This window comes from Melanerpes formicivorus, unplaced genomic scaffold (genome assembly GCF_026170545.1).
Source record: "Melanerpes formicivorus ecotype bairdi unplaced genomic scaffold, bMelFor1.0.p_v2 SCAF_43, whole genome shotgun sequence".
Classification (NCBI taxonomy): Eukaryota; Metazoa; Chordata; class Aves; order Piciformes; family Picidae; genus Melanerpes; species Melanerpes formicivorus.
The window spans coordinates 3,201,399-3,225,808 of record NW_027142395.1 but is presented as its reverse complement, the minus strand read 5'-3'; the positions used below and the strand labels follow the sequence as shown (position 1 = coordinate 3,225,808).

Here is a 24,410-nt window from a genome sequence, read left to right as displayed (position 1 = left end):
ATTGTACATGGCCATGTACCATTGCATAATAAGGCAGAGTACAACTTAGGTTTTGTTTATCCCTCAGCGAGTCCTTCAGTGCATCTCTATCCTTTAACTCAACTCACCATTTCATTGATTCTTTTACCTTGTTTGCTTGTTCTGTTTTTCACTTCCTTTAATTAAGTAAAAAATGAAAGAAAAAGGGAGATAAAAAGTAGCTGCATATACCTCAATGGAAATCAAGAGTTTGGAAGCACTATTTGAGTTATGGGTAAAATGCACATTACTAATCTCCACACAAAACATTTAGCTGCCATTACTACACATCAAAAACAGTGGTAGCTTGTTTGTCCTGTTATTACTAAGTAGAGGTTTTTGTAGCATATGTCTGAGGGCTAAATATTTTCCAAATGATGGCAACTGGGTTTTATTTCCTGTTACTTTTTTTTGGTAATTTTTCATGCTTTAGGACAGCAAGCTTTGCTGTGTAGCAGACAACATGCAGGTACCTTTAGTGTTTTGAATGCACATGATATCAGAACCCAGGGTACCTCACCAATACTATTTAAACAAATTTCCATCCTGAGGAGGAGATGGAGCTGCATCCCCCACCTTTAGCAAGCATTGTATCATTACCAAAGCCTGAGACTGATGCTATGGTTCATGATTTTAGTTGTTTTTCCAACATGTGTCTGTATGCAGGATACTTCTGAGAATTGCTTCTCTATTATAGTCCAGTATATTTGTCTTCAGCTTCCATGTTTAGAAGTGCCAATGATGCAATGATGTTGTGTAGTCAGTGATGAGTCTAGAGAAAAGGGACAGAGCTAAAGAATTGCCTATGGATGCTGCTACTGCTCTGGCTAAAAGAAAATCTCCTATCTTAACTACTTGTGGCACAGTAAGCCAGCTTTTGCTTGGACATGGAGGGTTCACCACCCTGCAAAAATATTGATATTCACTGATGAGTAGTATCCCTTCAGCAGTCCATAGTTTAATGTGAGGGTAAGGGGCAACACCAGATTGTACATCATACTTCCTGCATGTTCTGTGCCTTCAGATTTCAGAAGAAGTCCTGAAAAAATGGGTTCAGCTGATAGTTTATTTTTGTGAAGATGAGCAACAGACAGAAATTCTGTTAGCAATTGCTGAAGTTCTTAAAGGTGTAACATCATTCCTTCTGATCAATGAGAAGCTCGTTCTTGGTGAGTAGTTTGAATGTTAATTTTCTGGATCATTTTAGATAGAAGCCATTAGCCAATGTCTTAAAATTTATTGCATACATAGATATGTAACACAAGCAAAAGATATCATTACATCAAACAGGGTTTAAAAAAACCCAATAGGATTTAATAACTAAACAGGTACTTACTTAAATTCTGGTACAAAAAGCAATTGTGCAAGAGTCTCTTGCAATAACTCCTCAGGAGGAGGACATGAGATGCTGTTGTGTCTCCAGGCCACTGTACATTGCTGTACAGATTTACAGGCTTGCAGCTGTGCTCTGATTTGTACCTACCTGAAATGCTCTGTTGGTGATGTGGACACACTTTTAGCTTAACACTGTGAGTGTAATAAAGCTGTGCTGGCTAAATGGTGAAATTAAAAGGTTCTGTCTAGAAATGAGGGAGACATTCTGCTATAAGAATAATTGTATCACATCATTGTAAATAATTGTATCACATCATATCTCCCATATATAATGATTTGGGGTTTTTTAAGTTAATAACTTCAGACTGTCTCTTTAGAAAACAAACAAACCCCTACACACTCCTATTCAGCAATACATTACTGACTGAGAGCCAAAGCTAAGTGAAATTCTCTGGTCTGTTGTGCAGGGTTTTTCTTTTAGCTTTTTATTCTGCTTTTTTCCTGCCTTTCTAGAACAGATAGCACAGGGATTTTGTGACTAAAGGGCGAGGAGATATGCAAAAATAGGTAGTGATAAATGATAAAGAAATTATTTTGCATCCTGAACAAGGCAAGCAGCTTTAAATTCTTCAGTTTCGGTGATACCGTATTCTAGTGTACTTATTGAAATAATTTTAGTTCGAGTAGTTTAAATGTGTGTAAATTGTCTGGATACAATTCTTTGTTAGACAAGAAGAATGCCATCTTTTTTTAAACTGCAGGTAGTGGTGTTTCTAAAAATCCAGCTGTATCTCTTAAGAGGTACTGATAATATTTAACAGAGCTAAATCCATTGCAGGCACCGTTCTTTTAAGAATTCATAGTATCAACTCTGGAAATCCTAACCTCTAACCATCCATTTAAAGCTTTTAGTAGCACAGGCATTACCATTTATAATAAAATTAAGGCAGTGAGGGTACTGGAGTGAAAAACTACCAAATGCTGTACTTGTCATCTGTCCCTGTATCTGGTCCATAGCTGATGGAAAGCAGTTTCTTCTTTGATCTTGTTAGAAGAGTTGCTTGTTTCTGTACTTTTCAATTGGGTAGATATTGAAGGTCTGCAGTAAAAAAATAGCAGCAGTTGCTATCCTGCATAAAATCTAAACAAAACACCGAAAAACAAACAAAAGCCTCAAAGTTCAAAAAAACAAACCAAAAACAACTACAAAACCACAAACAAACAGGCCAGAAAAGAAAGCCCCAAGGCCTCAGTGGTCAAACTATCTGAAATAGCACATTGCTCCGAAAATTTGGCCAGGGGAGGGAAGATGCAGAGCTAGAATTGTTGATCTACCTAGAATTGTTGATCTGAGGTTCTTTACAGCTGTGAAAGAATCAGTACTGCAGTGAGAAGTTTACAAAATTAAGGGCATGATCCAGTGTTTAGTTGTAATGATATGAATCTAGAACCATTCCCTCAAAGTAAAATGGATTATGTGCATGTTAACAGTTTTGGGATTTATGCCTTGTTCTGTATCAGCTTGTTTGACCCATATATGTCAGAAAGTAGAAGTTAAAGTAGTCATTCCCATAAGTTTCCATTAAATACATTTGCAAGAGAAAGAGGGCAAATGAAAATCAGCATGTTCTAGATGATCCCATCATCTCTCCATCTTGCTTGAGGGTTCAGAAACAGCCTTTCTGTAAAACCCATTTGCAGACTTTCACCCCCCTTGGAAATAAGATAGAAACTTCTCTAGGTGGAAAAGGTAGCCATTGTATCTGGAAGGGAATAATTATTCTGCCCTAGCTGTGCCAATTCAACGTGACTGGGTATAGCATGCTAGAAAAAAGGCAACTTCTTTATGAAATAATTACACTCCATGTTGTTCTCACATAGGGAAATCATATGAAATACAGGAATGCTTCTTCTGTCTGTGTAGTAAAGCCTCTAGCAATTAATTTTGAATGGGCAGTGAAATACAATTAATTATCTGGCTAGCCTTGTGATACAAATCTCTGATCAACCTGTTGATAACACGCTTGAGGAAAAACAGTGCAATAATGAAGCACTAGCTCCATTGTTCTCTGTGATCACCATACAGTAATATCTAAATGCTGGCTGCCTCTAAAATGAAACCTTCTAATGGATTCCTTCAATAAGAAAGTTCAATGGATGCTGCAAAATGCCTCAGCAAACCTATGAGTACAGCCTTATGATTTCAGGTAGTCTTTGTTATTGTGACACCACTAAGGGTCATAAGGATTTGCAAGCCTGTTTGAGGTTTACCAGATGAACATCTCCATCTTGGTAGTTACCTGTGATCACCCTCAACTGTTTGCTGTTACCCCATGGATTAAACTTGGCTTGCTTCCAACAGATAGCCGTTATGAGACTGGCACGGTATATTGATAAGTGGTGGAGTCAGATGGATATGGGAGAAGTAGATGACTTGTAGATCCCTGGGAAGTGAGATCTTGCTGTTTCCTGAAGGGAATGGCATTTGTACCAGCACTACTGGATGTTAGGGACTGGAAGGGACCTCCAAAGAACTTGGTTTGGCATCTGCTGCTTCAGGTAGATTGTGCTAGCGAATCCTTGATTGCAGTGCATTGGTCAGTCTCCAGCAACAGTGAAGATTCTGCACTATGAACTGTAGACCCCCACAAGTTAAAGCTGAACTTGGTTAAGAGAGGTCTGTTCTCTTATCTGTTGCTCACTGTTTAAACCAAGCTGAGTCAGCCACCTAAATAAAGTTTGCACATGCTGAAAACGTACTGATCATGTTGCCAGTTGTCTTCCCAGTGGCTTGCCAATGCATTTCTCCTCCTGATATTTCAGTGTTTCACTGCATTTGTTGTGTTTAGGTGTGGAAACAGAGCTCTGTAACTTCTTTGAATGCATATGAAAAATAGAAATCTAATTTTTCTCCATAACTGAATGTAGGATTGTCTGATACCCTTGCTATGTGGAAATGTGTAGTTCTACTGCTGCAGAATGAAGATTTGGTAGTACGAGATGCTGCTGCTGAGGTTATACAAGTGGCACAATCTGAAAGGAAGAGCACTAAAGGAACAGGTATGTCAGCTTCTCTTTTAAATATTATCAGATACATGGGAACCAAAAGTATTTCTCTTCTCATCACAAACTTCTTGCTAAGTTTTAAGTGACCCATGCATCTCTTAGAAACACATACTATGAAACATAACAGCAAGTTATGATGTTTTACTTTCAGCATGCTTCATTATTTTGCTTTTCCTGTTCCACTATCATATGCTGTTCTGGTATAATTTGCATGTGGTTACACGGATGTGTTAAAACAGCAACAGGACAGTTCAGCTTTGTGGTTCTTGTTGTGATAAGTCAACTGTCATATAATTCCACATTTTGAAAGTTCTTTAATACCAGCTTTGGTCTAATATAATGCAGTGGAAGACACTCTGAATCCCAGGTCTTTACAGAAGCCTGATCACAGAGAGATAGGAAAGCAGGGAAACAATATTCAGCTAATTGATTCATTATTAGACCTTGAAATCCACTTACATCCTCAGCACACCCACAGTGTGCTTTTGAGGATTTGGGCCTTTTTGTCTATATGCCCTAGTTTACTCAATTTTAAATAGTCACAAAACTTGAGCAGGCTTAGCTAATTAATGTGTTTCACTTTGAATGTCTTTGCTGACACATTCTTCCATGTGTTGTGAATAAATGAGAGTTTGCTACCAAGCTAATCTCTTGCTGGTTGTCTGTACCGGTCTGTGCTACCTAGTAATGGCTGTACTGACTTGTCTACAATCAGTTCAAATTTGTCAGCCATCTCCATGTGAAATTCTGCTAGATGGGAAATGAAGCATCCTGTTTTTTTTTTTTTTTTTTTTTTTTTTTTTTAAAAAAAAAAAGAAGGAAAAAAAGAAAAAAAAGACAATAGCAATGTATGTTTGCCAATGCTGTAGTCAGAAGTAGCCAGGAGTGTGCTCCTATGGCAGATGTGGTTTTGAGCTGGCACTCTTAAGCTATACTGCTTTGGGGCAGAAGTAAATGGTGGGATGTGTAACAGACAGCTTTCATCCTGTTAAATGCCACAGAAGCCTCTGAGGGGCATCCTCAAATATCTCAAAATAGTACTTTCTTTGGAAATAATACAATACTGGATTTTCTCTCTGGCTCCTTATATCCTCTCCCTTTTTCCTTGTAGCATCACTGTGTCAGGGGATACTGTCCGGTATTTGGGTGTGGTCTTTGTCCTCCTAACTAATGCTAATGTCTTATCAGCACTTGCTGTTACAACTCGCCACTTTGTAAAGCAGAAGTGGCCATAATGGAGGAAATAGTATCATGATTCTTTTTTATTTGCTGTGTTCCTAAACAGGATAAGGAACCCCTTCCCAGACTTATGCTGACCCGTTAATCGTACTTCGTTGTGCCTTCCTGTTCTTTCACCTAAACTGCTTTTAATTAAACCAGTCTCTTTTGACTGTGACAAGCAAAGAATGCTGCTTTTGAAAAGATAGAATCCTGTTCCCCATGTCTGTTTCACATTATTGTTCCTTGTGATCTCTTTTTTTTTTTCCCCAATAAACTCTTTTCACTTTTTGTGCTCACCTTTTGAGGGAGCTGGACAAGGAATTTTTCCCCTGTGGCTTTTGCTTACAACTGCATTAAAATAAGTTTACCTTTGAATGTTTTGATCTTTTTATTTGGTTGGGTTTTTTACTTCCATTTACTCTCTTTTTTTTCCTCATGTGCTTGTGAGAGCATGCAGTATGTTTGGGTCGGGGGTTCAGATGTTTCATGGATTACCAGTGCTCTCTCACCTGGCAATTTCTAAATTACTTTCAAATACCTTCTTATTTTTTTTCTCAGTTTTCATACCATGAAACTCTGCTCTTTCATCAAAGCACTCTTCACAACATTCTCACTGTGTACACAGTGCGTAAGGTGGTGTGCTGTAGCTGCCTACAGAAGTGCATTGTTAGCTTAGGGAATCACCATCTTCGTTTCATTTGTATGTGAGATCCAAAGAAATCCCTGACTATATAACCTGACAACTTCCCCTGCCCTTCATGCAAGATATAAGGTGGCATCAGGTGTTCCTGTGAAAGAATGGTGTCTGAAAAGGTGTGTGCTTGTGTGTCACTGTGGGACTAAGACTGAAATTAGTTCTGCTTTCAGTGCGTAAAATTGGACTGTTGTAAATAAAGTTATTTGCATAGATTGTGCACATTGTTGTAACAGGATATTGTCCTTTACATTCCTGTTGCTGAATAACAGTACCAATGTGTAACTGTATGATAGTGTCAAATAATAGGTATTTTCAGGTCACTTACACATGGAGAAACTGGAAGCAAATGATCCTGTCTGTTAATGTGGTTTCACTTCCAGTAACAGCTCCTCTCTTGCATAATTCCTTGAAATGTTATGTGAACTCCTGGAAAAGAATATCAGCTTGGTTTCTGGTTATTCCCTCATGCCTTTTAGTAAGTGTAACCCCCCCAGTTTCCTAAGTAATTAATCCATGCAGCTTTGGATCACTCAAATTATGAGAGTAGTAACCTTGCCAAGTCTGAAATAGAGGGTAACAAATGTGATACAAGAACCCTGTGAAAATTGCAGGACTCCTGTCTTTGCCATACCTTACCCTTCAACCACCAAGAAAATCCCTACAAAACCTACTCTTTTTTGTAGAAGGCAAGGACTTTCACTGTTACCACTAAAGTTCATTTTAAAAAATTCTTTTATTCATGCAGCAAAGTTTGGTCTAGTTTTGTAATGGGTGTAAAAGCTCAGAATTAAGGAGGGGAAGTTGCTGAGGTTGGCTGGCAGCAGTCACTTTCCGAGAGCTGGTCAAACAGAATGTAATTAACTCACTGGAAAGGAGAGAAGTTTAGCAAAGTTTTCTTTGCTAAAAACACCAGCTTTGCAAGTAGTTAAGGATTTCCTAATAACTTGAACAATATAAACCCCATCTGTAACTCAGGGTATTGTATGTACGCTTTGTTGTTGTTTCCTCATGCATTGAGGTGTAAACTTCTAGGGGATTGTTTTATTCCTTTTAGTATGAGGGAGGGTACAGGAAGTATTGTATTCAGTGTAAATGTAGAATAGCTGCTTTGAAATATAATTAAATTAGTGACCCATGGCTGTGTAAAGTCTAGTCCTATTCACAGCAGTGTTTCTTATCCAAGAGGGTTACTTCTTACAAGGAAGAATATAATTTAATTCAGAGAAATAGAAATTTTCTTTCTCTGCTGCTCACTGCTTTACTGAAAATCGTGAAAACCTCAAGTAACTCAGTGCTAGAACAAAAAGTGTATTAATTTAATTCATGCCATTTTCCTCTATGGCTTTTTTATCATTACCCTAATTATGAGCTTGTCAGTATGACAGAAGTGCAAATAAACTATTTTTTACTATTTTAACTAAGCCAGAGCAATTCTATAAAATTCTCTATTAAAAAATACCTTTAGTCAGCCTAATCTTAGTGTTGGTAAATTACCAAATTAACCTTAAATGTGTTTAAGAGCATTTTTAGTTGTCAGCATTAGCACAAATTTAGCTGATTTTTAGACTGGAGCTGAATCAAGAATCTTAGATGTGTAATTATATTGTCAAATTGAGTAAATCTTTTGAGAGTGCCTGAATATTTTAGCAGACTAAGTATTCTTGTCAAATGTAGTTTAGACCTTCAGGAACTTTCTGCTACATTTATTGTGAAATAGCAGTATGGTATAGAGATGAACAACCTGGCTCATGGCCTGGAAGCTGTGTGGCTGCAGCAGTGTTGTTCAGCACAACCTGAGTAAGTGCTCTGCTTGAAGCACCACCATCTCTGGGTGCATTTTTTAAAATCAGTCCAATGTTGTTGTTATTTCCCTGACTTCTTGAGCAATCCTGAGAATAGGACTCAGGCTATAAATGATGTAGTCAGTTTTTAACATATTGTTGATTTGTTCCACTTGCCAAAAATTCAGGCATGCTAATCCTGTTCCTTTTGTTCCCATTTCACGTGCATAAGAAATAAGCAATAGATGATACTCCTGTACTAGGAGTTTCTGAATAGAAGGCAAAACAAAGCTCTCTCTTCTCTTGATGGTTGTTCCTTCCTGATAGATTCCACTTTTTGTCTTCAGAAAAAAAAGTAATCAGTGAATTGACAACTGTCCTATTTTTTGATGCGCCAACAAACAAACATCATTACCTGGCTCATTTAAAGAAGCTGACTCCCCCTTTCTGAAGGGCATACTCTTGGGAAGGGGGTGGCATTGTTTTACAGAGCAAATTGGTTTGAGAGTCTTCTGGGAGTCTTCATTGCTAGGTGATAATTTGTTTCAGTAGTCCATATGATCTTAGTTGTATCTCACAGAATCAGACTAAATGCATGTAGGAGCCTTTCAGCAACTTTTCTTTTTCATGTTGATCAGTGACCATAAATGTGAGAAAAGGAGAAACTTAAATGTGCTGCCCAGGGGGAGAAAAGAAAAAAATATCATTTAATCAGATTAAAGAACTAAAACATTTTCAAGGTGACTTTGAATGCCTTTCTAGAGTTTTGTATTTGACTGAGTAGAGGCTTTCCCCTTGTGAACAGTGTTATATCCTTGTCCTGAAGAAAAGCAGAGCTGCTTGTTTCTTGCAACTCTATTTTATCCACACATCATTAATATAGAGGACAAATTAAAAATAAACTTATTCATGAATATATACTTCTGGAGTAGGTGTCTCTATCAAAATTATGCATGCAAGAAGGCTTATCTGCATGGGGTGGCTTTTTTTGGGGGTGGTAGTGTAAATAAGCCTTAGCAGACGTAAAAATGGAGAAGTTAGGAGTTCAGGTTAGCTATGTTAACATTTGAAAGAGATGAGGAGAGAAGAGATCCTACTCGGATTTATGTTTCTTGTTCTTACCCTCTAAAAATCTTTCTCAGTGAACCTACAGCTATGCCAAAGTTTTCATACAGATGTGTCCTAAGATCATCTAAGTCAACTGAATAAGAGCTAAGGCAGTTTATGTGATGTTAATGCAGTACAGTGGTCTGCATTCACCATTAACACCACAGGTATATCAACAAATCATGGGTGACTGGCATGATCCTGAAACTTGTAGCCCAGAAGTCCATTACAGCTGATCCCCAAAGTATTTCAGGGCAAGTGACTTAGATTTAATCTGCTCCAGTTGCTAGTGAAATAGCTAAAAATAAATACTGGCCACACTTAAAATGGTAAAAATACCATTGTAATTGGTAATGTTCAGCCACAGGAGAAGAGCATCTTGCATACTGCATGGGAAAGAGCAAAGGAAGATATTTCACTTTAATCATTGCCTCATTGCTTGTGGGTATTTGAAACTTTCTTTTCATACTATTCGTTAAAGTACATGCAAACTTCAGTTCATCAACATGTTGAGTTAACCCTCCTCTCCCCAGACCTGCTCAATTAAGTGCTAAGTTCATGCTGTGGGGTTGGAGATGGAAAATACCTTCAGCTTAAAAACCTGTGCACCATTGCTGTGTCTACTACTCACATTTTAAGTTGCTGTGTCTCTTTCTAGATGAAGCACATAAAGGAGAAATGCCAACAAGCTATTCAGAACTCTCCTTTTCATATGACTAATGTGTTCATTCTCCTGCCAAACTTTGGGACAGTCACCACTTTTTGCTGTACTCTGCACTGGCGTAAACTTCCAGTAAGGCAAATGGGAGGACTGTGGTGAATAAAAGAAGTGTCAGGTTACTCTGATCCTGGACAGAGATTAATGTGTAGAGTTCAGCTTTTCTCATGCATTGGATGACTTGCCCTGATGTTCAGGTTAGGCTAATAGACCTCTGAGGCCCCAGACAGCTCCTTTAGTTGTGGCTCTTAAAACCAGTTCTGGCAGCTGTGTATATTTCAGAAGTGGTGATTACCTGAGCATAAACTAGGGAACTGCATGCATTCAAACTGGTTTGGAGATGCATTAACTGGAGTCTGTGGTAGCATCATAGGTTATAGAGTTCCTTTTCTTTAAGTAAGACTTGTGCATTTTCTTCTCTCTGCTGAGATTTGATGGAAGGTTGCAAAAAAAAGCACAAACTCAGAATTTGTCTGTAGAAAGAGCTGTGCTGGAGCTGCTGTCTGGAGCTCTTCTACTGGCCAACCTGAAAATAGAAGTTGGTTGATAGTGCTGTGGATGGTTCCAGCTGCAGACAGAAGACTGAACATCTTTGTTCTATATGCGTGAAGTCTACTGCTATGTTGCAGAAAGTTAAGAGCTTCCTACAACTGGATCAATTTCAGGTATTTCCTACCACCTTTGATAGGGAAAACACAGCAAATTTAAAAGAGCATTTCAAAAGTACTTACTGCCATCCATGATTTTCAAGCTACTTTGAGAGTCTTTTACAATGTTAGAGTCAGGTCGGGAGAATCTCCCAGTCAGATCTTGTGATATGCCATAGGTGCTTGGGAACAGTCCAGAAGAAAAATTGCTAATCATGTTAGACAAAATATGTTTATGTTCCTTATACTGGGGACAAGGAGAAGGAAGGTTAATGACTTCCCCCCCACCCCCCCCCCACCCCGGAATCAGCTCCAGGATTTCTTCTGCCTTGACAGTTTTCTTGATAACTGTGTTCTGGTAACTGGGTGCACAGCTCACTAAACAGAACTGCATTTCAGAGCCTGCTATGAAAGAGGAATCTTTTGAGATGACTGTTAAGATTGAAATGGGAGGTAGCATTTATCCAAAGGGCTTTTAAGCAGTGGAAGACAGAAAAGGAACATAGACAAGAGCAATTGAAACAGAAGAGAATATAATAAAGATGCCATACAATCAACAGCAGAAAATAATTAAAGCAAAGCAGAGTTGCTCCTGTTGCAGAATTAGATTATTTTCTACAAGTGAAAATTACATTCTAAAGATTGTGCATGGAGCCTGTGTTCAAAACAGTACTTCTTGCAGCTTCAGTGGAGAGGTACCAAGTAGTGGCAGCAGTTTGCAATGTTACATTCAAACGTGATGTAAGACATTGTATTCAGAGACACTGTAAGGTGATGACATCTCTTCAACTATGTTAGATAAGGCATATTGAGGACAGGAGGAGAGGTCACACACCTGCATGTGTATTCTGGGAATCCTCTGAATTGAGCCCTAGCAAGGGAGACAGTGGGTGTGCCGCTTAGGAGTGCTAGCCCACTCTGCACAGTGAAGTGCACTAGATGTTACTGATAGGTACGGTAAATTGTGGAAGGTAGCATCACCAGTAATGTACATACACTGTCTCCTTGTAAGTTGAATGTTCAGCCCTCTGCTTAAGGTACCACACTCCTGGGTGCATCTTTTTTTTCCCTTCCCTGCTTTTAATGCTGAATATTTCCTTATGCACAGAGTAGGATTTATCCAGGGAGACAAATGTATAACAATGACCATCATAATCCTGGCAAACTACATAGCTGGTAAATACTCATACTAGTTGGTGACTAATTGATGACTGTGGTGACTCGACTTCTAAGAAGTTTGCTCCAGAAAGCAAAGTGGCACGTGGTAGAGATTATGAAATACTTACTCTTGCTGGAAGCTATAATTTGGGTTTTTTTGCATCTGCTCTAATAGTTCTAAAAAAGGTAACAATTACAGTTCACTTGCAAGGATGAAAGAATTGAGGTATAGGAGTGTAAATTAATTAATCTGGTCTCTGCTAGAATAAATTTATAGCTGTTTCAGGAGCAGATGAGACCTGTAGCCTAGTTGTATCACATTTTTATGCTAATAGATAGACTTTAGGCCTTTGTAATAATATTTCTTTTGTACCTGACATTTTAGTTTTCTACCCTAAAAATATCACCTGTTATTATGAAAAGTTTTGGAAAATCTGATTGGGAAGAAATTGATGGGGTTTAGGTTGCATTTGTACTTTGATTGTTTCCTGGTGCAACTTGAATAATGTTTAGCGGTTGTCTTTGAATAAAGAGGAAAAGTTGGATGGAAAAGCTAGAAAATGGGATTAAATATTCTTGTTCAGAAATTGCTCAGGTAATTACCTTTGGGCTTAGAGCTCTGAGACTGAGGGAGGTGGGGTTGCTTAGCCTGGAGAGGAGGAGACTCAGGGGTGACCTTATTGCTCTCTACAACTACCTGAAGGGAGGTTGTAGACAGGAGGATGTTGGTCTCTTCTCCCAGGCAGCCAGTACCAGAACAAGAGGACACAGTCTCAGGCTGTGCCAGGGGAGGTTTAGTTTGGATGTTAGGAAGAAATTCTACACAGAAAGAGTGATTGCCCATTGGAATGGGCTGCCCAGGGAGGTGGTGGAGTCGCCGTCATTGGAGATGTCCAGGAGGAGACTTGATGGGGTGCTTGGTGCCATGGGTTAGTTGTTTAGGTGGGTTGGATTGGTTGATGGGTTGGACATGATGATCTTGAAGGTCTCTTCCAACCTTAGCTTCTTTTTTTATTTCTCAAGCCAGCATAAAGGAAGGCTGTTTGCTACCTGCAGAGCTTACCTACTAAACTTGGAGTTCTTGTGTCTGAGTAAAATACTAATGAAGAGCCATTTACTTGAAGTCAAATTGAATTTGCACCCTCCTGCACTTTTAATGAAACTTCCTAAGTTTATGAAATAGGCTTCTCTGATACGTGCTGTAAAAGCGTTGTCCCACTTTTGATACAAGGAAATGGCACCAATACTATCATCTGCTGTTTTTAAAACAAGAACAAGAAAAAAAATGAAGGGGAAAAAAAAAAAAAAGAGAAGAGGACATTCTTCTGAACAAAGCCACTTAATGCTTTCCCTGAACAAGCTGGAAGTGCAGAAGGGCTAGTGCTTTGGAACAGAAGTACTCTGTTCACAAAAGTGTGAAAGAATGTCAGGGGATGCCAGGTGAAAATAAATTCTAATATCCACTTTATGTTGACAAATTTTTACATCCAGGTCACGAAGAGCTGTTGTGGATTTCACTTGGTTTGGTTTCTTGTTTGCTTTTTGTAGCTTGCATTTTGTGTTTCTAACTGTGGGCATGCTAAGAATCGACACAAATGTTCCGTTTTTAAATGGTACCTACACTTCTAAAATGCGATGTTGACAGATCTATTTAGAGATGCAGTAGAGGTTCCATGATACATGAAGACTGCAGGACCAGCTACTGTATTCAGCACTTGTTGTACCAAGGTTCAAATGTCTTATTTCAATAAATGGACTCCTATTTTATTGTTTTGAAAAAATGAAATTGAACTCGCCATGATAATGTTATAGCTTGTCCTTTTTCTGTAAAAATGAAGTCTGGACACAAACTGCATTGTTTTGCTGGCCAGTCACTGCAGTTCTCTGGTTTTGTTAATACTGCTCCTCTTGTTTCACTGCTGCTACGAAAGGGTAGTGCTGTCCCAAAAGATTTCTTTTTGAAAGAGCAGTGGCTACCGACCTGAGCAATTTGATGCAGGGCATAGTTATTATTATTATTTTTTTTTTATTTAAGAAAAGAAATCCTGTTACTTCAAGAATATTTTTTTAATTATTAGGAACTGAGGAAAGAACACTGGAAGAATGAAAGGCAATTGCATACAATTGAAAAGAAAATAATTTTCTTTTATCATGAGCTCATTCAGAGTATCTGCCCAGGGGTTAGACATGGTAAAAAATCAGGGTGTGGAGGTTGGTGGTAATTTTTCTATCATTCATTACCTGGCAGAGGTGAAAGCTGGAACAAACAAGGTGCCATTCTAACTGGGACTCTGCACAAAAAGGCTTCAGTTACCCATAACCTGCAGCTACACACTCCTCAGATTACTTAAGGTACAGAAGTCTCAATGAACATGGCCCATCATCTCTGATGTTTTTGGTATCCTGAATATCAGTTCCACATACTGCGCAGTTGAGAACCACCTTCTAGAAGTTCTGATCTGAAACATGGGGAGAGCCCTGGCCAGGCATACCCATACACACATTGCATTGTTTATAAAAGCTGAGATGGAGTACTTACTGAAATGATGACATAGGCTGGACAGCTTACAGAATTTGACAAGTTTTCAAGTTAATTATGTCCATATCCCTTATTACCTCATAGCCTGAAATACACAAAGCTTTTAAAGTTTATCCCAGTACTGTAGACATGTAGTTTGTCAACTGCTTATATTTAAGCTAACTATATAAAATTGTAAATTTATATTATACTAAAAAATTATGCAAAGAAGTGCATGTGTAATGCTGTGGGAAATAATATATTTATTGTGAAGGAAAACTATTAACCAATAGCCATGGAGATTGATGGCCTCTGTCTTTCAGCAGCAGAGACCAATGGTGCAAATTTCCATTTGGTCTCAGTCTGTGACACATTTAGAATAGAATAGAATAAACCAGGTTGGAAGAGACCTTCAAGATCATCGTGTCCAACCTATCATCCAACACCACCCAACCAACTAAACTATGCAACCAAGCACCCTGTCAAGTCTCCTTCTGAACACCTCCACCGATGGTGACTCCACCACCTCCCCGGGCAGCCCATTCCGATGGGCAATCACTCTCTCTGTGTAAAACTTCCTCCTGACCTCCAGCCTGAACCTCCCCTGGCACAGCCTGAGACTGTGTCCTCTTGTTCTGGTACTGGCTGCCTGGGAGAAGAGACCAACATCCACCTGTCTACAACCTCCCTTCAACCTCCCAGCAATAAGGTCTCCCCTGAGTCTCCTCCAGGCTAAGCAACCCCAGCTCCCTCAGCCTCTCCTCATAGGGCTTGTGTTCCAAGCCCCTCACCAACTTTGTTGCCCTTCTCTGGACATGCTCCAGCAAGTCAACATCCTCCCTAAACTGAGGGGCCCAGAACTGGACACAGTACTCGAGGTGCGGCCTAACCAGTGCAGTGTGCAGGGGCAGAATGACCTCCCTGCTCCTGCTGGCCACACTGTTCTTGATGCAGGCCAGGATGCCATTGGCCCTCTTGGCTGCCTGGTCACACTGCAGGCTCATATTCAGCCTACCATCAACCAGCACCCCCAGGTCCCTCTCTGCCTGGCCTCTCTCCAGCCACTCTGACCCCAGCCTGTAGCACTGCATGGGGTTGTTGTGGCCAATGTGCAGAACCCGGCACTTGGATGTGTTAAATCTCATGCCGTTGGACTCTGCCCATCTGTCCAGCCTGTCGAGGTCTCTCTGCAGAGCCTCTCTACCATCCAGCAGATCAACTCCTGCCCCCAGCTTGGTGTCCTCAGCAAATTTACTGATGATGGACTCAATGCCCTCATCCACATCATCAATAAAGATGTTAAAGAGGATGGGGCCCAGCACTGATCCATGGGGGACTCCACTACTGACTGGCTGCCAGCTGGATGTGGCACCATTCACCACCACTCTCTGGGCTCAGCCCTCCAGCCAGTTCCTAACCCATCGCAGTGTGCTCCCGACCAAGCCAGGGGCTGACAGCTTGGCCAGGGGTTTGCTATGGGGGACAGTGTCAAAGGCCTTGCTGAAGTCCAGGCAGACTACATCCACAGGCCTCCCCACATCCACCAGGTGGGTCACCTGATCATAGAAGGAGATCAAGTTGGTCAGGCAGGACCTACCCTTCCTAAATCCATGCTGGCTGGGCCTGATCCCCTGGCCATCCTCTAAGTGCTGTGTGATTGCACTCAGGATGACCTGTTCCATGATCTTGACTGGCACTGAGGTCAGGCTGACAGGCCCATAATTCCCTGGCTCATCCAACCGTCCCTTCTTGTGGACGGGCACCACGTTGGCCAGCTTCCAGTCCTCTGGGACATCTCCAGTGAGCCAGGACTGCTGAAAAATGATGGTGAGATGGTCTGTCCTTTGCATCATAAGATATCACCTCTTCAAGAATGATAACTGGAATCCTTTGCAGAGTCCTGTGCAAAATATTTGTCCCATTTCAAGGCATGCATGTAGGATGTTGATACTGATTTGTAATACTATTTTGCACTGAGAGTTATTTCACCAAGAAGGAGGTGATGATGCACTTTTACAAGAAGATTTTTTGCATATTGAATTTCATTTGTGTATGCATGGGTGGGAGAGAGGTAGGGAATAGAAATAACTTTGCAAGCTGACCTAAACCACCAGCTTGTTTTCACGTAAGTCAGCACTTAGCATTTTTAGTGACTAAGACAGTACCTACCTGTGCCAGAGTCAAAGTAGCATCCTAGAATGAAAGATGTTTTTACTGTATTTCTGAATCCCTGAGCCATAGCCTTCTGACTAATTTGGTTGCTTTAATTCCTGGTATGTTGATGGGGGGATGGGAAGCAGTTATGGGACACAATGGGCTCTTATTTAAAAATCTAAGATGTGTAAAACTCGATGTCTTTTTCCCCCCCTACAATCAGTTCCAAATGGGCACTTACAAGGGGAACTCGGAACTGGCTTTGTTGAACTAATTGATTTCTCATGCGTGAGAAAGTCAAGTTAAATATCCTTGGGAAGTCTAGCAATTTTGAGAATTAAGGCTTTTTATGAAGGGCTTTTGATTTGTAAGGTTTAGAGCAAGACTGTTGAAATCACCTTGAGGGTCAGAATTATTTATGGCAGTTGCTTACAGTACCAGTGTAATGCCAGTTCGGCATGGTTTTAATTTTGTTCCTTTGTTTGCATGGTCTGTGCTGTGTTAATAATCACCTTGTCATGCTAGCAGTGGAGAACAGCTTTATAAATAATTCCCACTGCTAAGATGAAAGTGTTAACAGAAATACTTTAGTGAAGGTCTTGATGAACTTACACACTTGGCTTGATCACAGTGGAGGTTAGACTTAGAAAATCTTGTTACCAGGACTAACTCATTCATTTTTTTTCATGTACTGTATTAATTACCCTTTTACTTTGCCTCATATGCAGACGTCTACAAACTGATTTCATGGGTTTTTTTTACAGATCACAATTCCACTCCATAGATCTTTCCTTGCTGTACTTTTACATTCCTACCGTAACAAGCCCAACCTTCCCTATTTCCCGAATCTGTACTGTGTATTGTAATACTAGGACTTCAAGATAGTACATTTAGGTGCTTGAAGTAATCTGCTTTTGCTTTAAGTAAGAGAAGATTTATTTGTTTGTTTGTTTATTTTTAATTTCTTCATATTTACTAAAAGCTCTCTGTCTCATGTACTGACATTAGGAAACAACTAAGAATTAGACTTCCAGCATATCTTTCCACTTTAATTAAAATTCTTCCAATGTAAATTATTTGAATAAATCACCATATTGCAATGTAGTGTACTAGCATCCCATATTCCATCACCTCCACCTCTCAGAACTGTCAGGAAAACAGATATGTGCCATGTCCTCTGAAGCTTTGGAATCAAATGAACTATGTTAATGAACAAGCCAAGGGTCCTTCAGAAAAGGTGTTTTCCCTCCCCCAAAGGAACATGGATTGCATAGATTAGTTTAGGCAAGATCATACTGAGATGGGAAGTAGGCTCTTAGTGTTTTATACTGAAGTACAGGGGATTCTTTGGAACCAGTGACTTCATGGTCCCCTAATGCAAGTTCAGCACAGACCTTGGAGTACAAATACAGTGGGGTGTAAGGAGACCATAAGGATAAAGGGATCTCAGGGTGAAATAGTACTTAGATCTACAAACTTAACCCTCTTCTCTGCTGGCCTGCAGAGCGCATCAGTGGTTTCATTTCAAATCCATAGAAGTTATAGAGGCAGTACTTGCTTATTAGCTGCTGCCTTTTGCAGTGTGCTTTAATTTTTGGCATTATCTGCGCTACACTGTGGAAGGCTGTCACAGAGTACAGGTAAATTCTCCAAATTGGAGGATTTTACCTGAATCTCATGGTTAGTGGGGAGGCTGAACAACCCTGGAGAAGGGGAGGCTCAGGGGAGGCTCCAGGAAGGCTCCAGCCTTCCAGTACCTGAAGGGGGCCTACAGGAAGGATGAGGAGATCCTGTTTACAAGGGCCTGCGGTGACAGGACGAGGGGCCATGGCTTCAAACGAGAGAAGGGCAGATTTAGATTGGATATCAGGAAGAAGCTCTTCACTGTGAGGGTGGTGGAACACTGGAACAGGTTGCCTTCACTGGAGATATTCAAGGTGAGGCTTGATAAGTCCCTGAGCAGCCTGGTCTAGTGGGGGATGTCCCTGCTAACTGCAGGGAGGTCAGACTAGATGACCTTTGGAGGTCCTTTCTGGCCTGTAACAGATCATACGATTGTATGATAACAAGTGTTCAAGAGGGGATTGGACATGGAACTTGGTGCCATGGTCTAGTAGTCATGAGGTGTTGGGTGACAGGTAGGACTTGATGATCTTTGAGGTCTTTTCCAACCTTATTGATTCTATGATTCTAAGTGCCATCCAGGGCACTGTGAAGTAGAATATGGCATTTCCTGAAGCAAAGTCATTGACAACATACAGATCGAAAAACAAGCTGTTAAAGACAGAAAGAGTCTTTATATAAAAGACATATACTCCTATGTTAAAGACATATGCCAGTGTGCAGTGGAAATGCAAAGGAGATTATTTATTTAAAACTAAAAGGAAAAAAAAAGTTCCTAGAGCAGTGAAATGAAGGGAGCTGTGAGGTTTTATTTTATTAGTATTCCTTGCATTTGTTTTGCAGATAAGTAGATTTTCTCATGTCTGATGACTGAAGTCTCAGCCTTTCACTAGGAAGAACAGCAATAGGATTTCTTTTATTTACCCAGCTGTCTAATTTCATAGAAACATGACTTAATATTTTGGATTCTCATACACTTTTTGTCAGTTGGATTGAAATTGTACAGCTGGTTCAGAAGTTGTGGTGGGAAACATAGAAACATGCCTGCTGATTTCTTTATTTTGTTAAAGAATCCTTTTGATGTTGCTTGTTCTTGTAGATTGCCAGTCTGATTGTATAAAATATACTGGAGCTGTTATTCTTTTCTGTGCACTGATTGCTCCCCTCATTTCTACCTGCCCTCCCACTTTATCCTCTGTTTCTTGCACCTTTTCAACAGGTCTTTAATGGACTTCTGTAAACTTACTACCTTCTGCTGTTCTGCCTCCATATTCTCTTTACAATTTATTGTTAAAATCAAATTATGTGAACTGTGTATTGTTATAAGGAGGGATGATGACCTATTGTTTGGGATGCTTAACACTTCTCATTATATAATCCTGGTTCTCAGCTATTTGTGTTAATCCTTACTAGTTGGAACTGAGGTTTTTCCATACTGTGTTTTTTTCCTTTTGTTATTTGTTATTTTTCTTACAGTAGACATGATTCTACATAGGAAGTCAGGGGGAAATGCTATCTTTATGCAAGCTATAAGAAAAATTGAAAGCATTTTCTTTGCTGTCATAAAAGTATTCTTTGGCGCAAGATATTTGTACAATGTGTACTATTTTGGCTGAGAAATATGATTATAAAATGCTATACTTTATATATATATATTCAGTAGAGACTGAAAGGAGCCTAACAGCTAAGACCTCTGAAGACTTTTTGTCTTCACTAAGCAGCTTAAGCTTTTATGCTCTGAAATGCCTACATTTCCAGCAGGGCTACTGAGGATGTTCTGTGCCAGGAACATGGTGCCTCTAAAGGACTCTCTGCAGCTGTAGCTCTGGGCTAGGCTGCATTGAGGAACTTGAAATGGAAACTCTTGTGCTTTCAATAGTACCTGCAGGTGGTCTCTGGTAAATCAGAAAAATTCAGCTGGCTGGTGAAAGTGTCCAGCTGAACCAGTGAGAGTAAGGGACAGGGCGGTGATGCTCAATCTAGTTACAGGAGGGGACTCACTCTTGCCAATGTGAGAGGAAGGCATTAGGGAGGAGGAAGATCTTTGGTGAAAGTTGTGGTAAGAGGGAGACTGAACTGAGTCCAAAAGAGGGAGGATGTAGGGAACAAGCAGAATGGACAATAGAGCTAAAAGGAGTGCACTTTACTGCATTTTGGGATGCAGTGTGACTGGAGGCAGCTGAGAGGCCGAGTCTCAAACAAACCCAGGGCTTACATTGCCAAGATACTTAGACCTGTGTTGAGATCCTGTGGAGCCTTGTGGCTCTACTTTCTCAAACTCAGGATCTTCAATATAATGTCCTGTTAGGTGATTCAAGACAGCCAGCATGACTTCACCAAGGGCAAGTCCTGCCTGACCAGCCTAGTGGCTTTCCGTGATGGTACCACATCAGTGGTCAAGGGAAGACCAACAGGTGTCATCTGTCTGGACTTTTGTAAAGACTGTAACACAGTCCCCCACAACAGCCTTCTCTCTAAACTGGAGAGACGGATTTCATGGGTGGAATTGGTTGGATGATTACATCCAAAGGGTAGTGGCCTGCAGAGTGATGTCCAGATGGAGAAAGGTGAGAAGTGGTGTCCCTCAAGGGTCTGTATTGGGGTCAGCACTGTTTGATACCTTCATAAATGATATAGACAGTGAGACTGAGTGCACCTTCAGCAAGTTTGCAGATGATACCAAGCTGAGTGGCATGGTTGATAAGACTGAAGGACGGGATGCCACCCAGAGGGACCTGGACAGGCTAGAGAGGCTGAGGAGAATCTCATGAGGTTCAATAAGGCAAAGTGGAAGGTCCTGCCCCTAGGCTGGGGCAATCCTCATTATCAGTACAGGCTGAGGGATGATGAGATTGAGAACAGCCCTGCAGAAAAGGACTTGGGGGTACTTGGTGGATGAGAAGCTGGACATGAACCAACAATGCACCCTTGCAGCCCAGAAGACCAATTGCATCATGGGCTGCATCAAAAGAAGCATGGCTAGCAGGTCAAGAGGGGTGATTCTGTCCCTCTACTCTGTTCTGATGGGACCTCACTTAGAATATTGCATCCCACCATGGGGCGCCCAACACAAGAAGAGACATGGACCTGCTGGAGAGGTCCTGAGGAGGGCCACAATGATGATCAGAGGGCTGGAGCATCTCTCCTATGAAGACAGGCTGAAAGAATTAGGAGGAGAGGAGAAGGCTCTAGGGAGACCTTATAGCTACATTTCAGTATTTGAAGGAGACCTACATAAAGGCTGGGGAAGGGCTTGTAGCAATAGGATGAGTGGCGATGGTTTTAAACTGGAGCAGGGTAGATTTAGGTTGGACATAAAGAGGAACTAAAATACTGGTAAAATACTGGGACAGGTTGCTCAGAGATGTGGTTGTGGCCCCATCCCTGGAGACATTCAAGATCAGACACGATTTGGGCCTGGACACCCTGATGTAGTTGGAGGTGTCCCTGCTCACAAGATGACCTTTGAGGGTCCCTTCCAATCCATCTGTGAGTCTGTGTGGTTTTGGGCAAGGTATAGATGTATTTTTCCTCTCTTAAACTTGGAAATTGAACATTGCCACCTTGCCCCTCCACCCTTTCACCACAAGAGGAATATTCATAAGATCACAAATTATGAAATGCAGCATCTAATTCAACCTTGCTATGCTGCATGTATTAAGAAGCGAGGATAAGCTGCACTATCACTGTTCATGAGCTCTTCCAGAAGTTCTTTTACAATTCACTAGGCAGAACAGATTTGCTCTGATGATGAATCAAGAACTTAGAGTACAGGAGGTTGTCATCTACAACAGTACTACTACTTCAGTTGCAAAATTGAAAGTGATAAAGTGAGTAAGACCAAGATCACAAGAAGGGAGGTGCCAAAGTCGTATAGTGGTGCTTCTGTGATTTGCATTCGATCCCCACCTCTCCCAGAGAGCTATTTTGTGCAGGTAAGCAAGTCACTCCAACCACAATTTGGAAAGGAGGTCACAGTTTTGCTGAGTGTTTGGCTAGATACCTTAGAAGCATGACTTGCAGCAGTTCAGAGCACACACAGCTGAAGCCAGAGGGAGATGCATTTTGAAAGCATTATGGGGTGCTGACTCCTCAGTGAAACAAGTCATAATGTCTCAAATCAGACATCTAAAATCACTCAAGATTTTTTAATCTTCATGGCTGTCTACCCTGCTTGCAGACAGACAGTGCCGTTTCTTCTTTCTGCAGGCATCGTTAAAAATAGACGTGATTTGTGAAGCGCTCCAGAGCATGATGAATGATTCAGAGTCACAGGTTACTTAGCCATTCTGTCTTCCTTGCCTGTTTGTAAGACACAAATGTTTTCATTTTTGTGGTCTCTTGTACAATGAGCACTTACATTCAGCACATCAGTATACTGGGGAGACCACTCACAGCACTTAGCTTAGTTCCTTCTTAGTTGAAAAGGCACAAACCAATTCCTCAAAGGTCTTTGAAGGAAATGGAAGACAAATGTAAAATCTGTTATGAGAGAGTGTATCTGTACCTATGTTAGAGTTTCTGTTGAAGAACTCAGTGGTTGAATATTTGTCAGTCAGTATGTATATACTCATGTATGCAAGACTAAGCAGCTCCTACTTCTCCTGCGAACTTATTGGAAGAAGGCCTTAAAGTAATTCATATAAATGATGTTATGATTTCCTGATCCACCTGGGCATGCCAAGGCCTTCAAAATGGTGTTATATCTGATGAAGATGCAGTTAAGTTCCAGGCAGTGACCTCACAGGTGTCCAGGACAGAGACATACCATCCAAGTCACTTGAACCCTACTAGACAATGCCCTGATGACAGCTAGATATTTCCTAGCAAGTCTTGACCCATCCGTTACATATTTGGATAACAGGTGTATGGAAGTGCCAGAGCTTCAGGTATTTCAGTAAGAGAGAAATTAGCCAGAGGATTTTGAAAGAGCTGTGGACCTGCCCATGTGTAGAGAAATGGCCCGAGTCACTGGAGGTGCAAAATACAGAAGTCACATGGGAGGCAAAGAGCTGTGTGAAAGAAAAATAAGGTGAGTTTTGTGCTTTAATATGAAATGTGAACACTATATTGGGAAGAAACACAGAATCCTGATAGTAGAAATACTCAGCCACACTGGGGCTAATTAGGATCAGCAGGCTTTTATACAGATGAAAACTGGTATAGCAGAGTGAGGAATATGTGTGCTTCATCTCATTTCAGAGTATTTCAGGAAGTCCAGAAACCAACTCTCTCTCAAGTGAAATCATTGGTGGGTGCATTGTATTCCCACAGTGCAGAGCAAATGATTCTCTCATGGTCTGAAAATGCTCCTGAGGTAGTTTCCATTCAGGATTGAGACTTGCAGCTGCTCTTTATGGATCTCTAGGTGCTTGCAGGATGTGCCCTATGTGATCTACAGCACCATACTGTACAATAGAAGGTCCCTGGCAGCACCTGCCTGTCTGTAGACCACAACTGGAGGCAGTCTGACATTTTTCATCAGAATGTCAGAAAACTGTAACAAGTGGTCATACTACACTGCATTGAAAGCACCTTGGAATAGGCATTGGAAAACATTTGGATCTTGACTGAGGAATTAAAAAAAGAAAGAACATTTTCTCAGTAATGCTTTACTACTGCACTTGCAGTGTGAATGTTTCATGGTCCTAGTAGTTTGTAGCATTACAGTGTGCTTGCAAACTTAAGGCTATTTTTATGGCATCTGTGTGTGTCTGTGTCACAAGTGGTGTTCCCCAGGGCTCAGTATTGGGACCAGTTCTGTTTAATATCCTTATCAGTGATCTGGATGAGGGGATTGAGGGCACTTACAGTCAGTTTGAAGATGACACTAATCTGGGAGGGAGTGTTGATCTGCTTGAGGTAGGAAGGCTCTACAGAGGGATCTGGGCAGGCTGGATCAGTGGGCCAGGATCAGTGGTATGAGATTCAATAAGGCCAAGTACTGGGTCCTGCAACTGGCTCACAACAACGCTATGCAATGCTACAGGCTTGGGGAAGAGTTGTCTGGAAAGCTCCTCCTGAAAGGAGGTTATGGTGAGGTGAGATCTCTCTCTTCTCTGTACTAACAAGTGATAGTATGAGAGGAAATAGCCTCAAGTTGCACCAGAGGAGACTTAGATTAGATATTAGAAGAAAATTATCCACTGAAGGAGCTGTTAAACACTGGAATAGGCTCCCCAGGAAGGTGGTTGAATCCCTGGAGGTGTTGAGAAGATGCAGAGATACGGTGCTGAGGGACATGTTTTAGCAGTAGATTGATAGAGTTACACGATGGTTGGACTTGGTGATCTTGAAAGTCTTTTTGAACCAAAATGATTCTATGTCATGAAAAAGATAAAAATAATGCGAGCCTTTCTTTGCACTC

The 24,410-nt window shown here is 40.8% G+C and overlaps 1 protein-coding gene across 4 annotated transcripts in view; it reads left to right on the top strand.

Annotated features, from left to right (window-relative positions):
• THADA (THADA armadillo repeat containing) overlaps nt 1-24,410 on the top strand; it is a 183,847-nt gene that overhangs the window by 147,933 nt on the left and 11,504 nt on the right. For all 4 annotated transcript variants that reach the window (XM_068158835.1, XM_068158837.1, XM_068158834.1 and 1 more), the window contains exons 35-36: nt 1,043-1,187; nt 4,282-4,413. In XM_068158835.1, coding sequence (XP_068014936.1) covers nt 1,043-1,187; nt 4,282-4,413 — 277 coding nt within the window. The remainder of the gene's footprint in view (nt 1-1,042; nt 1,188-4,281; nt 4,414-24,410) is intronic.